Here is a 16,408-nt window from a genome sequence, read left to right as displayed (position 1 = left end):
CATGAATAATCATCAAATCACAAATGCCTATGTCAGTGAATTTGAAAGCCACCTTCATGGTTTATCTCAAATGACCTTTTTCTGCTCGTGCGCAGTTTACAACCGTGAACAGGCTTATTGTAGTGTGTGCATAGTGGATTGCACACATCCTCCATCCATATACAATTTCCATTGTATGTATGACTCCAAGCCACCCCTTTGGGAGCAGCCGCGCTTGCCCCAGATTGTGGTACATTTTACCACATGTATATGGATGAAGGTCTATTGTGACACAGAATCCTGACATCGAGGCACAAACTGGACCCTCAAAAAGAAAGGAAAAGTTAGACCTCCATGTCGCGTTAGTTCTCTGTATCGATTGGCCATTTTGTTTTCAATTTTGAAAGAAGGAGAACAAATGTGACAGAACTTTTCCCTTTAATGAGGGTTCAGTTTGTGCCTCGATGTCAGGATTCTGTGTCACGATAGGCCTCCATCCATCATGTCCATGTAATCGAGGTAAGTGCATAAATTATGTTTTCCCCTTTTATTTGGGGTGCTATTGCGACCCCATTCTACCCTATTTTGGAGAGTAACCGCTGCTTAATATTACACGGACGAGTCCTGGTTCGCGGGCCGGAGCTCCCTGGGTTAGGTGAGCCAGAGCCCACTCACACTACACAATTACTGTCTGTAGCTGTAGAGAGAATGGGTGGGGGGTGTTTTGAATGGAGAGTAAACTATATTTGCTAACCCTTGGTTACTCTCCATTCTCCATATCGTCTGGCCGGGGGACAGATATCCCTGGCACAGAAACACCTGAAATTAATAAATAGCCTTAGTCATAATGTTAGTATGTTTTGAATTAGTGGTCAGTCTACAATTCTGTTTATAATATGTATATTTTTGTATTCAATCCTTTCTTTGTTAGAAATTGGACCCCAATGGAAAGCCCACCTTGTCAGCACATCCTGGTAAGTAAAGTCTAAAAGTTAGGTAGCCTACAGAGACTTTTAGAAAAAGTTAAACCTCTAAGCATCTTTTGAGTATTGTTATCTTACAAACAATACAATACCCTAAATGCAAGAGATTAATACATCTAATTTTACTCTTGTCAACTGCTGTTGTTCATGTTTAAAGGGATACTCCAGGCTGAAGATATTCATATCTCAATAAGAGTTAAATTCACTGAGCAAAATACTGAAAATTTGATCAAAATCGGATAAAAAACAACAAAGTTATTGAATTGTAAAGGCTTACATTATTCCGGTGAAACGGTTCTTGGTATTACTTCATGAATATTCAATGAGCAAACTGATGTTGTCTATATCCCCACTTGTTCTTTTGTATTTTATTATATGAAATAAGGCTTATTCAAAATGTTTCTACCAAGAACTAAAACAATTGGATTGACAACTGATTAAGTGCATTAGTTTTTTATCGCTGCAACTATTAAAATGGGGACACATTTACACGTGTATGAAAACATGAAACAACTATTTCATGTCATAACATAAGAAAAAAAGGGAAGTGGGGATGTGACATCAGCCCACCTAATGAATATTCATGTTGACATGCATATCTGTTTTCACACAATAATGCTAAACTGTAAATTTCAATAACTTTGTTATTATGATTTTTGATGATTTTGATGAAATTTTCAGCATTTTGTTGTGTAATTTTTTTTTCTCCAAGACCAGAACAGAATAGCCATTTTCTTCCTCCCCCCAGACATTGGGAAATATCTCTGTATCTAAATTTGTACTAACTCCCCACTTTGAAAAGCTAATCTTGATGTGGAAAACTTTTGATTTGAGCATGCTCTGTGGGGTTACCCCATTTCTGGGGAATCCCTTTTTCTTTGTAAAATTGATGAGTTAAACACATGCATTTTTTTTACCATGCAAGCACGTCATAAAAAAAAAAAACTATAACATAACTGTGAGCTTGCATAAAAAGCTTGGTGTAATTATTTACTTGGTGTTGCCAGTAAACCGTGGATGCACCATACAGAACATCTCATATATGTAAAATAAACCCAACACCAGCAATGCTGGACTTGAAATCACCCATAGTAAAATACCTGTTCTTGTATCATTTTAATACAGCCCGGTTTTCTCCAGACGACAAGTACTCTAAACAGAGGGTGACAATAAAGAAGCGTTTCGGACAGCTCCTGACTCAAACTCCAACCCCAGTGTACTAACGACCTCCCCTGCTGCTTACGAGACTTTCCAGGACACAAGGACAATGTGATGTACAAATTCAAAGTGTGATCGTGAAGAGTTGACATCATGCAGAAAGAATTTCTTTTCATCTTCTCCATTTCCGAGCCCAATATTTTCTTTAAGATGAATACCTCATGCAGGTCTTGGGTATGCTTATAGCTTGAGATGTCCTTTTCATCTTGAAGTGCCAATTGAGTTTTTTCCACCTCTTTGGACATGGATTCAGTCCACCCGATGCCGCCGAGATGAGGCAGAGAAACATAGATGGATGCATTCAACCATGATGGGTAGAACCTACAGAGTGTGTTCTGCTTGGTGACTTTTGGTCTCAACATGGAGTATGTTCTCATATATGCTGTGATTGCCTGATCTAGTGTCAGTCATGCTTTATTAAAGATAAATTGGTGTTTGGTCTTCATGGGCTTCATCTACTGCTTTTGGTTTCATCCCGCATGGTCTATCCTTGTTCTACTACAGCAAGTTCATCTACTTACCTACCGCTTGGTCTAATTGCCATTTAGTTCATTCACCAATTTGTCTTCTTCAGTTCTGCTGTACCCATGTCATCTAATGTCCACTTGGTCTAAGAGCATTTAGTCTATGATTTGTTTAACTTCTAATTTGACAAAGTGGAAAATAGTACACAAAATGGAAAGTAGACATACGGCCCCGTATTCTGAAGTCGGGTTTGATTTAAACTCTGGTTTAAAGTTTTGGTTTTACTATGGATAGCCGATAGTGACATAAATCTCTATAATTCCAATGTATCAGCTCACTTTTCTCACAAACCATTGTAAACTCTTTTGGAATGATAAATAAGAAGGCTTTCTTCACCATTCACAAGGTATGAAAGAGCACAGTAAACATAAGAAACAAACAATGTAAGGATAATTTTGACATATTTGGCTTTCCATAATTAAAGCACAGAGTAATACCATGGTCCAAGTTACACCCAACTTCAGAATACGGTCCATGGGCTTTAGACTGAATGAGAATCAGACAAAGTGGGTATTAGACTTAAGTGTAGTGTAGACCAAAGAGCAATGTAACCGAAGTGATAGGAGACCAATTTGTTGTAGTCCATGTGAATATAAACTTCATTTTGTATTTATTTGCTCACAAATACCTGGTTTCAAATAAATGTCTTAGTAACAGTAAATTTTGAAATACATGACTCTTTAAAATTTTTTAATCTGTGGTAGAACTGAAACCCCGAATGTGAAAATCCAATGTCAATTATTTATCCTGTGGTTCAAAAGATGTAAAAATGAGGTGCCCATCGAACAGTGTTATTTAAAGAGTGATGCAGAACCTTTGCTTGAGTCGGAACTATTCAGTCTGAGATCTTAATAATATTGATTTTAAAAACCTTTATATTTCTGTTTCCCAATCATCAATTTTGCAACTAGGTGTATTCCATAAATATAAGAATTCAAAATTTTCGTTCCAGATTCCACAGATTTTTGTAGTTGTTTAGTTTCATAGGTTTTTGTATTATAATCTGTCATTGTTTATGCTAAAGACCCACCAAAGCAAATGACTCCAGCTAGTGATATTCCATTGCAAAAAATTGTTCCATCTGGGTCAGTTTAACGTAACTCATGTTAATAGGCTATTCAACCATCAGAGAGGAAATGTGCTTGAATTTGAGTGTATTGATAAACATTTCACTCTCTTTTATGTGTAGATGGAAATTTAGGCAAACCAAAGTTCAAGAAATTGTAAATAAATGGAAAAATATAAACTCTGTAAATGTGCATTCATCAAATTTTGTTTTGTTCAGTGGATCGTAGTACAGTATCCATAACTAATGACATCAACTTCCATGCTTCCTATGAAATTCTCTTTTTGACATTTTTTATGACCTTCCATTTTCACATTTAGAAACAATGGGAAAGCTGTCCTATGATTCCTAGAGCTTGGAATTACATAATGGGAGTGCCATTGTAATATTTGGTTTCAACATGATGTATGTTATCTTATTAATTGCCTTACCAAGCAGTATCTACATGTAGTTAATTCACTTTTTGCAACGATTTGTAACATATGTGCATATGTTTGCTCTACACTGTAATGCAGTGCTGCAATTCAGCAAGACCCAAGTCCCTCATTTTGAAAGAGTTTCAATATGAAGGTCTGATGGGACCTGTTGTATGAAAATTACTATTATTGATAGAATTGCCAGCCAATGTTAACTACCATGACAACAATGGTCAATAGCCAGTCAAAATTAAAGGGATGGTCCGGGCTGAAAATATTTATATCTTAATACATAGAGTAGAATTCACTGAGCAAAATGCCAAAAATTTCATCAAAATCTGATAACAAATAATAAAGTTATTGAAGTTTAGAGTTTAGCAATATTTTTTGAAAACAGTCATGAATATTCATTAGGTGGGCTGATGATGATGTCACATCTCCACTTTCCGTTTTCTTATGTTATTACATAAAATCATATTTTTCATTATTTCATACATGTGTGAATAATGTGTCTCCCTTATAATGAAAAAAGTTGCAGCAATAAATATCTAATGCACTAAATCATTTGTCAATCCAGTTCTTGGAGGAAAAAATTTGAATAAACCTAATTTCATATAATAAAATACAAAAGAACAAGAGATGTGACATCATCAGCCCACCTAATGAATATTCATGACGACTGTTTTCACAAAATATTGCTAAACTTAAAAATTCAATAACTTTTTATTTGTTATCCGATTTTGATGAAATTTTCGGCATTTCGCTCAGTGAATTCTACTCTATTTATTAAGCTATACATACTTTCAGCCTAGACCATCCCTTTAAGGATTTCATGGAAGTTCTCATAAGGTGTAAGTGATAGCTGAGAGAGAATCAAAGAGGTGATAGAGCAATTAAACGGGATGGAAGAAATGCTGAATAGCAGAGAGGCATGAGGGGTAGTGATGGAAGGTTGAATTGTAGCAAGTGAGATTAAGTAAGTAGGATCTGGAAAGAACATGATTATTATGGAAAGAACAATTTATGAGGAGAATGAGTGGGAAGAGAAGGCGGCGAGTGAAAGGGCATTTGACAGAGGTCAATCCGTTAGAAGTGAAGGCAATTTGATAGGGGGATGATAACGGGAATTATATTGTCGCCAACTGACAAAAGGAGTCTGTGGAACAAGTTTCTGTGCAAATGAGGAAAATGTGTAACTGTTTTATGTTCAAATCTGTAGTACCTTGCTTTGAAATGTCTAGGTGTCAGAAATTGAGGGCTATATGACTCTAATTCCTTTGGCACCATGTAGAGCAGACAGAAAATATTCAAAATCAAGAAAAAATGTGAGTTGCTTCTTTTGTCTGTAGACGGCAGTATACTGGATGGATGGACACTGTAGTGAATATTGAGATGATCATTGGGAGTGGAGAGATGATGTAGTTGTGTCAAAGTGTTAGATGTACTAAGAGGAGTGGCAAGGGTGGTAGTACCAAACCTCCACGGGAACTGGTATGCAACCAGGGGCCCATTGCAGAAAGAGTTGCAATCAATCGCAACTCTAAAAATCACGCGCAACTTGATTTTCAACCAATCAACAGCGCGCATTTGAGACTTGCGATTGATTTTTTGACTTGCGTTTAAACGCAACTCTTTCTGCAACGGGCCCCAGATGTGCACAAGTGCAATTTGGTGGAAGAAACTGTACACAGGTGAACTTTCATATAAAAGTCGATCTTAAAAATCAAATGGTTCCATGACATTTGCTCCTGCAACGACTGCTCCAATGCAAGGAAAATCTGCACATCAAGCCACATATGGAGCCAAACCTTCAAAACTAACCCCAATCCTTCACATTTTTCTGAACAAAAAAAACAAACTCTAATCCTATGCCCTCTGACTTATTAAGACAGGAGAAAATGCCACAGGAGCATGTCACCAAATCAGTTCTGCATAAACAGGGTTCCCAGCTTTTTAATAAAACAATGATTTTTTTCCCTGATTAAGTTTTTAAAAATTTCCAGATAATTACTTAAACCCCTTCCCAGTTTCGCATGTTTTCTAAGTTGTTGCAGTGAATTACGTGTATTTTCAGTATAAAAACAATGTAAAACTAATTTGTACCACCATAACCAGTCATTCAATGGATGTTGTTTTGATATGCAACAAAAGATTAGAGTCTGACTACCGTGCTTTCAACTTTTGGGCTGATCAAATTCCCTGATTTTTCCTAATGAGGCATTTTTTTCCTGATCTGAGGTATTTTTTTATCAAATACCCTGATTTTTCCCTGACTGGAAAAAAAGTAAAATAATTTTCCCTGATGGGCTGGGAACCTTGATAAATCGAACTTCCATTAATAATTGTCAGTTGAATAATTGCAATGAATGGAATGTTACTTGGTTTCTTAACCCTAGTGTTTCTGGTATGTCAGACTAAACATTTCTCAAATATGTGATATTAACAAAAAGGTCTCTTGTTTTCTTTTCGTTTTTTTTCTCTTAATACATCAGTATTAATAAGTGTTGATTATCTGCAATACGGCAGCCAAAATTCATAATTTCTGTGATGTGGGGCCAAACTCTGTTAAGGTTCAATTGCCTGAATGCTGAGGTTCAGGTTCTTTAACGGGGGAAGGGTAAAGTCATCTGGGCATTGTTTGTAGCAAGAGCCTGTAATCCAAGCTACGTGGGGGAGTTTTACAAATTGATGCAGAGAATTGAGTTTTGAGTCGTGTCTTTTAAACTGTGATGTTATAAGTCACTCCTAAATGTATGCAATCATATCTGTAAAGTCTAAACATCTAAAAAAACTCAATTACATACACACATCTACCAAGAATTATCAGATGTGTACAAACAGCATAACACAAATATATGTATTTCGACAAAGACTTTGAATAAAGAGCGAATCAGTAAACAAAGATATTGAATGTATAACATGGGATACTTTATTCAATCAAAGTTTGTCAAATAAAACAGATTGTATTTTTTTTAGTCCATATTCTTGGTGGTTTATATCATATGTACATTACTTTTGTACGTACAAGACATAGGGGACATTCAAGCATGTATACAAATATTGAATGTATTCCACATAAAAATCAAATATTAGAATAATATCATGACTTACTTCTCATAAAAAATAAGATCACTTGGACATTTCTGTATAAATTGTTTCTGAGATATATCACAGCTATTATTTTCATACCCATCACCGTATATGATATTTATTTTAAGAATCGAGTGAAGCATCGTAATATGGCCAAATAATACTTTTATTTTGCATAATTCATATGAAATTGGTGCTCGCGGTAGAGGAAATAAGTTTTATCAGTGTGAATTAATGTTCGCTGAGATATGTCAAGGTCCCATGTCTATGTGATTTCAGGATCTATAAGCTTCAACAGTTAAAAACATGTATCCTTGAAACTATGTGAAGGTGAACATACAACCTACACCAATTCACCTTTTCCCCAAAACATACCAAATTTCATAACAAAAGCAGCATTTTTATAGATTCCTCTGTTCACGTATACCTATTCAAACAGAAAAGTGACATAAAAATACATTCAAATGAATTTCTAAAAACAAAAGGGGGTAAAGATTTTTGGCCAGATTCATTCATAAATGAAGTCATGTAGTCCCACAAATAAAAAAAAAATGTGTTGGAAAAGCACATTTAGGCTTAACCTTGCAATTTAAATTACATAATATGTACAGATATGTATATACTCCAGTAAAATAACGCCGATTTGTTCCTGGCGCTATGACCACTATAAAGACTGATGTATAAAAGCTTACAATGCTATGTAATGTCTGGGCTCTATCTACATGTACATATCTTTTTGCTACAGACATTTTATTAGTAGTTATGACAGTTATAAAATAGATGCATACATGTATTGGAGAGGTACAAGACATTCAATCTATACAAGCACATATTCATCATTGTTTCGATAAAAAATAATAAATACCATAGGCACATGTGTTATTCAAATAGTCGTGAAGAAAAAGAAAACTGAAAAATTGTGGCTTTCAAAATAAACTTAATACATGGAAGCCTGATTGCTCACAAGCTGTACTTTGTCAACTATACGGCAGATAGACTTCAGAAATACAATGTGGTAATGTACAAAGAAAACATCAACATGCTAACGCCTATGTTAGTTGCTATGGTTATTGTGGAACATGAGAATAATTGCTGATACATATATATAAAAAAAAGTAACTTCTAACCATTGTGTTGGAACATATAAGTTCTTGAGAATATCTACAATACAATACAAAAGTTGAGAGGAAAATTACAGGTTTAGTGTTGGTTGGTGGCAAATTAATGTTGCCTTTAACACCTGTGAAGAAGATTTGGTGTTCATGATTCAACATTATTATTTTATTCAGTCTCATAACACTAACAAATGAACACAACTAAATCATTCATTATCGCATAAATTTCTTGGTTGTTTCCTACCATAATTTTAAAAGAATAATTAAAGCCAGTTTTAACATTTATTGAAGCTTGAAAGAGCACCATGACTAAAAACTTAGATTACAATAAAAGAGGGGTAAAGAACAATACATAAAAGAAAAAGATGTTTAAGCTGCACTGAGGTATGGTATCTTAAAGAAAATAGCAAATGGAAAAGAATAACCCTACATAACAAATTTTGATTGGGATTCTTTTTTTTTCCACATACATGTAACATCTTCTGATTTTCTTGTTAAATTCCAACACAGGTAAAAGAAACTGGACCACCCAAAAGTAAAAAACAAATGAGCCTAATTCTCATTTTGAATGACTAATTTTAAGTTAATGCTAAGGAAGGGTGCACTTGCGTTTGACTGACTGGGAATTTCTATTGTCGTGAAATCAACTGTTTTTCCAACACTCATCTACAGGATAGATAACTGTGACACTGAAATGCTTGAGGTGACATATTCAATAATTAATCATACAAACGGGGGTATATCTTACAGAACATAATTGTTTCACTAATAAAGGAATCAATGCCTCATGACATCTAGTTCTTTAAGAATGTGAAAACATTAGTATCTATTACAATTGCAATATAATACAGGAATTTTCTTTTACCATTTTTTTCTTTGATGAAAAGGACAATGTGGAAAAATAAATACCCAATAATAAAGAAACTTCATGTATACGTGGGCATGAATTTGGGCAATGGTATGAATACACATGTTAAATATCATTGTAAATGTAATTCATGTCCACGAAACAATGTCTAAGTAGAAAAATTGTTACGAAAATCATTATTTATAAAATGATGATAAAATACCTCTGATTTAAATTTCCTTATAAATGATGTACATGTATTAAATACAAATTTAAATTTTCATTCTTTGATGGATCAAAATAATTCATCTTACCGTACTTTTCTGAATTTTAATAATATTGTGTAAGATGGCGTCATACATTTAGAACATATGCTAAACCATGATAAGTGTTCCCACTAATGAAAATCAATAGATTTTAATATTGGAGTTGTGGTTAAAATTTTATCCATATATAGTTGGCTGATAATCCTGCCAATAATGTCCCCATTACTCATATTACATAACTTGCCATGCTATGACAATTTGTTCAGATAATTGGGGGAGTGAAGGGGGGGGGGGGTCAATACGAGACAGATAACCACATAAAATTCCTGGACATAGAGAAATATATAATTGAAAAAAGAAAAAGAAAAGGTCTTGGAGATTGCGATGAATGGATGAATGGTCTTGTCGTATTCAAAATATAGTTTTCTTTCCTTTGGCCTTTTTCGGATCCAGTGTCCTGCACGAGACAAAAGAAGAGAAAAAGACAAAGAGAGAGTGAGGGTCATGTTTAGGAGTGCAGCGATAAGGATGAAAGACGAAAGATTAAGGGATAGACAAGGATAGAGAGATAGAATGAAATGGAAATGTCGAAGTGAAAAAAAAGAAAGGAGAAAAAATTATGAGAAAGATTGATCATTTCATTTTCAGCAAAAACAAACCTCTTGATGTAAAAACAAGTAAGACAATGCACATAGATTACTAACGCATCAGAGCAGATGGCACAATGCACATTGAGTTGTTATAAACATTGCAACAAATATCATGCTATCATTCTAGGAGCAAAATAGTACACATCATGCTGCAAAATTATATTCTTTTTTTTAGACATGATGACTTGTAGCATAATTATGGATTGACATAAGAGAATGGGACAGATCTCACTGCAAGACCCTCCATCTCAAATCAAACAATAAGTCGCCCAAATGAATTTTGAGATATTTTAATTTTATCAAAAAAAAAGAAAATGCAGATCCTATGCTTTGAATTAATATGTAGCTTGTCAAAATGGATCAACAATAAATCAGGTAAGTACTTGATTTATTGAAAAATTTTTAGTGAGAGATTCTGAAAAGAATTGGAAAAAAACAAGAACAAAATAGAAGTTTCAAGTATGGCTTCACTTATGCATGCATTCTGTGCAATTTGGATAAAACTTCCATTTAGTCTGTAAAAAAAATCGTATAAGAAAAACTTGTATCTGATTTTAGGTTTAAATCAGTAAATTTGCTAGAATAATGTAAAATGTTACTCATTTAAAATTGCTAATTTTCAAATTTTGATTTTCAGAGACAAGATATTATTTGGGCTATTTCCCGGAAGCCTTGCCTGGTGACTTAGTGTTGGTTTTGAGGAAGGTTGCATACATGTACTACCATATCAGACAGAGAAATTACTGTCCAGCAGTTAAGATGATAAATGCTCACTGGATAGCTTTTCAAAAGAGTAAGAAACCTAAATCATTTTGGTACCAGTACTATATTCAGATGATACAAAACACTTTCTTCATTCTACTTCTGTGCAACACAATATAACAAAATATTAGCAAAACAATACAACTGATATGAGAACAAAACTGGGAATGATTTGTGATGGGGAAGGGGGGGGGGTGCTTTGAAGATTATGAAATGCTTACTACTTCTACCTGCTGTAACCAATGTTTATCGTGGATACCGGAAATAACAATACATCCTTAAAAATAAATTAAAAATCTTTCTTTGCAGGCATTTCCATGCAGCAGTGAAATAGCAAAGAGAAAGGCAAGTTCTGTTCAGGGCATGTGGGGGGGGAGGGTGTCTCAAATTGAAAAGGGCAATTGACAAACACTAAAGCTGATGACTAAAGGCACTTTGGAAATGCATTCAAGTTTGAATGGAGAGCTGTTTTAATGCCATAACCGGTTCTTGCTTAATCCTCACCATATTCTGAAGTTTATTCATTTTCTAAATTTGTATTTATTTTCATTCTCTCTTTGTTTTTACAACTGCATTGCATATCTACTGATTTTTTTTTAAATTTATATATCCACATTGGTGATTACCATTCATTCTACAAAGACCACAATCTTCACAACATTTTTATACTGACTCTCACTGAAACAAACATAAAACAGAAAAAAACAATAGCATGCTAAAAGCAAACAAACACTGTAAAAAAAAGCAAACGAAAAAATATGCAACTAAAATATTGAATCTCAAACATGCATAAATTAAATCCCTTGTTCTCCATCTATTAAATTGCATAATGATGGGTCTTGTTTGGTCTTATTTAAAATACTATGTTTGTGAAAAAGACGTAATCATTTAGAAACTTAATGGTGATTAGATATCTTGTAGATGTACATAATTGTATAATTGTATTTGTGTATGAGAGTGCTTTCTGAAAAAAAATATATGTACACATGTATTGTGAAATTGAAATAACCATGTAAAGTTAAAATGAAAAACAACACACATTTCAAGAATGTATGAAACATTGAAATGTATGAAATCATTATCTAGGATGGAAACAAATTATATTCTCAATGAATGTAGTTGATAATTGATACAAAAACAAAAGTTTAAAGTTATAAAATCTACTCCCAGTAAGAAATACTGGTGCACATTAGGTAAAGGAATATCAAACATCATAATTTCAACAAAATCATATTTCAGTATAGTAATCTTAGCACGTATGAAGGCTCATGTACTTGGTTAGTTTAATAATACTCTCTTCAAAACAATTCTTCAAAAACAAAGTCATAGATGTATTAGTTAAAGCACAGTGTCTAAGTGTTTACATCTCAACAGATCAATTATCAAACAGAATATATATAAAAAATATCAATACCAAATTCTGCAATTGGTATCATAATCAAATATATAATTCCAAATGAAAAACCAAGCAACTATTTGTGCTGAATGCTGTCTCAGTTAGCGGGTGATCTGCTGAAGTGATTAAAAGCTAAGGCTGCACGATGTATCATCCCTCAGGAATATTTGAAATTATGTTTGCACATACCTTTTTTTCCAGCTAATGGAAGCATCAAAGTAAAACTAGACTTGGTGGGGAGGGGGAGGGGGTGTTAGTGCTGATAATTTCAGAGGCTTAACCCATGAACTTGTTTAAGGAAATATGATTAATTCCTGCCTTTTATGACATTCTTCCCCTGATTATACAGCTTTAAGACAAGAGGCGGATTTTATGAAAACCTTTCAAACCATTTTTTTTTACCCATGGATAGGAGACATCACATGTTCATGACAGGATAGGACTTATTGAAAATTTGTGTTAAACTAGCATAACCAACAGGTTTCCGATGGTTTGTCAAGTTATTTTACACTCAGAATTTCAAGGATTTGAAATAAATCCAGTTCGGCTGTGAAAAGTGACTAGCTGAAAAATGGAGTTATTTTTTTAAATTCCAGATTAACTTTAAATGTGAATATATCTAAATTCAAATATTTAGCTACATATTCAAATCCAAAAGGTTTATTAAAGTCTTAATCTAATATCTAACTGGCCAATGACCCCAGGATTTCTTTTAAAATCTTTTGAATTTAGAAATTATTGTGTAATTGGAAAACCAATTACCATCTATTCATCAATGTGCAATTATCATTGTATCGTGCAGCCCTATCAAAATCAAATGAAAAAAAACAACAAAAAACAAACATGATAGTAATAAAGCAACAGCGCCAAAATTGGACTGCAACTCAGAAAAGCCTCAGACTTTACCTTTGGGAAGCATCAAGAGACCACCTCTTGCTCAACGGTTTTCTATCAAATCACGAAACCAAAAAATAGCATTGGATTTTATAGAATTCACAATTAAATATTTTTCTAAGGAATACAATGCTCATGGTTTGTAGTCTATCGATGGAATTATATCAAACTGGAAATATGTTCATGCTTGCCATTATATTGTGTAATATAGTATGCTTGATATGATATGTTATAACTTGGAATATATGTGATTATGTGATTTTGTGAAAATGTACTCCCCCCAAAAAAAAATTATAATAATATTAATAAAATGAAATATAGAATAAATAAATAAACAAATAATGAGGGAAATAATAATAGAAAAATTAAATAAAAAAAATAATTAAATAAAAATCAATACATAAAATATAAAACATATATAATTAAGTAAAAATAATGATAGACAACTGCAAATTTTATTTTTAAAAGACAGGAAATTTTAACAAAAAGTAAAAGAATGGATTATACTATCATGAATAAATGCATAAATGAAAGAGAGGTAAACCATTGAAAAGATATTTGGAGATGTAGGAATGTCATATTCATGTCCCTATAAAATAAAATCATCCAAATCCTAATTCATACTTGTCTATTTTGTGAAACCTAATTTTGGAAGAAAAAAATTGTATGAGTAAATAAGTGATGAAAACATCTATGAGTGTTGTTTGGAGCAATAAATAAACGAATAAATAAAATGAATAAATATAATTTTTATATGTATGTAAAAATTAAATAAATTTTACACACAATACCACTTGATGTCAATGGTACATGAACTGTATGATGCAAGAAATTATGGAGCGATAGTTTGAGAATGAGACAAAATAGTTTAATGATGCCTTGACTGGCTAAAATTTGAATAATGTAAGGATGTGAGGATGATGCAATTATGATCTATTGTGAAGAAGTATACCGGTACTGTGGCTTGTGGCAAAAATTATTCAGGTATTATTCCCACATATTAATTATAATGGGTTTCGATGTGAAATGTATTTGGAATGAAAAAATATTAAATACTTTTCTTTGCCCTTCTAAAATTAAGTGACATTCACATATGATGCATGACTAAAAGTACTAAAAAATAACAATCATGCATTTTCTATAACCCCTCCCCCCAAAGCTGAAAACTACCATTACATATCTACACATATATGAGGCAAACCCACAAACATTACAAAAGAAGCAAACAAGAATGCAAAAAGGGTGTTCGTTCTTTCATACATTTGAGATGCAACATGCTTCAAAGAGAAGGAAAGATGTTACACTTCATAAAACACATATGACAAATACAGAAATGTCTATTTTGCAATGAGAGATTTTTTAAAGATAGCTGATGCAAAATGGATCAATTGACAGATGGGTGAGACTATATAAAAGTGAACTGAACAACAATTTCTTGACTGATTGTAAGAATCAATGATTATCTATATAAATCTGCTTTTTTACTTCACTTTATCCTTCTCCCTGCTATAGTCAATTGCTGTCCTCAACGCTAATGTGTGTTCACAGTCCACATGAACAAAGAAATGGTACCTGATCAATTGCACCAATCTCATCCAATGCTCTAATCCTACACTTAAAGACGACCGCACACCTTACGACTCGTCTGCGACCCGATTTCAGAATAAAATGTAGTAGAATTTGATGCTAATATTGAGACTTGGAATATCTTACTGTGTAATGTTCTAAATCATCGTACGAATACTTAAGAGCAAATTTGTGACCATGCTATCATCCTGCTTAGAATAAAAGAGAATTTAATATCTAGTAGTAATCACGTCATAGCAGACGTACGATTGGCCTACGATTTGAAACTAATTTGGACTTTACTCCAAAATAAGGGCTTGCAATCTTTCAAAATGCTTATAATATTATCATTTCAATTAATTTTAACCTCAAATACAATATGTTCCATTTACATCTTCAGAAAATGAGCAAAATGTGATTTGTTCCAAAATCGGATCGCGGACAGTCGTAAGGTGTGCGGTGGCCTTAACGGTCTGAACATACCCAGGTCCGTCGTATTGCTTTATAATCATTGTTTTCATTTGATTTTCAGAGTATATTTCATGGTTGGCCACACAACCATTGAACATATAAACCTAGCAATGATGGGTGTGTTTCACGAAGCATCTTGTCACTGATTTTCCCTGACAACTTTGCTTTTGGGCCAATCAGATGTAAGTATTTCAGTAGCCTTTAACAGTTTTCATTGAAAAACCACTCTTTGTTCCAGGAAATGCTCCCCTTGGGTTTTATAATGCATACTACATGACAGAGTTACCAGACCAAACTAATGTCTCTTTGCATTAATGCACTTTGACAGATAAATCATTACCCAAGTCATCAGATTTAATCATTCAAATTACAATAAAGGAAGAGAGGTGAATATCTAATAAGCAATGATGATTATAAAGAAAAATATCTTAAAATAAATAAAAAATTTAATAGACAGAAAAATTTAAGAACACTGAGCAAAATACAAGTGAAGGTGATGGAAAAACAATACAAGGAAGCTCAAGAAACAAGACAATTAAAAGACATTCAGGAAAAGCTCATGACAAACTTTGAATTTGAAGGAAGACAGCATGCGATTGGGAAGGAAACTTGGAACCTTTTTTGAGGGATAAGGGCCAGGGTTAGAACATCAATGACAGTCATATGACAGGATATCTAACTTTAATAATATAAAAAGTTAACAACAGTCATGACAAGCTCATCATGCACACGATCAACAATCACTGGCACTAGCTGATTACATCTCCCCTGGACATTCACATTTTATCCATACAGCATGCAACTGAAGAAGACGAACATAGCTTATTTTCATTCTTGAAATATGAAGGTATATCCAGAGTATCACACTTGGTGTAAGACCTTAAAATAGGTCTACCCTTTGTTTCCTACCGTGCCCAAATTGAGACATATTGAAACTTAATGAAACTTTAATAGTGACAACCATACGACTAAGGTTCAAAAGACAAAGAAACGGGGTTCACAAGCTCTACAACTCAGCAACAAAAGTGGTTGGGGTATCATACCACAAGAACCTTTCACATTGAGGAAATTTTTCAACATTGAACTTTCAAACAGCATTTATCCATGCAAAGTACACTGTACAGAGGGACTGGAAGGCTCTTCCAAAGGCAAGCACAATGAAAC

The 16,408-nt window shown here is 33.5% G+C and overlaps 1 protein-coding gene and 1 long non-coding RNA gene across 11 annotated transcripts in view; one reads left to right on the top strand and one right to left on the bottom strand.

Annotated features, from left to right (window-relative positions):
• Window positions 1-329: 329 nt before the first annotated feature.
• LOC121407959 lies at window positions 330-2,219 on the top strand. Its single transcript, XR_005968972.1, has 3 exons — window positions 330-498; window positions 911-953; window positions 2,088-2,219. It is a non-coding gene; the product is annotated as an uncharacterized LOC121407959 (long non-coding RNA).
• A 7,048-nt stretch (window positions 2,220-9,267) lies between these two features.
• Window positions 9,268-16,408, bottom strand: part of LOC121407957 (septin-7-like) — an 84,195-nt gene continuing 77,054 nt past the window's right edge. For 6 of the 10 annotated variants that reach the window (XR_005968968.1, XR_005968969.1, XR_005968970.1 and 3 more), the window contains one exon: window positions 9,268-9,962. Coding sequence is in view for 6 of the 10 variants with exons in the window: in XM_041599228.1 (XP_041455162.1) it covers window positions 9,917-9,962 (46 nt within the window). In the remaining 4 variants the exon portion in view is untranslated. Of the gene's footprint in view, window positions 9,963-13,219; window positions 13,262-16,408 lie in introns of all 10 variants that reach the window. The other 4 variants (XM_041599227.1, XM_041599229.1, XM_041599225.1 and 1 more) reach the window with 1 other exon arrangement.

The sequence above is a fragment of the Lytechinus variegatus genome, chromosome 2 (assembly GCF_018143015.1).
Source record: "Lytechinus variegatus isolate NC3 chromosome 2, Lvar_3.0, whole genome shotgun sequence".
NCBI lineage: Eukaryota > Metazoa > Echinodermata > Echinoidea > Temnopleuroida > Toxopneustidae > Lytechinus > Lytechinus variegatus.
Note: the sequence above shows the minus strand (reverse complement) of the source record. Positions and strands in the feature narration are given on the sequence as shown.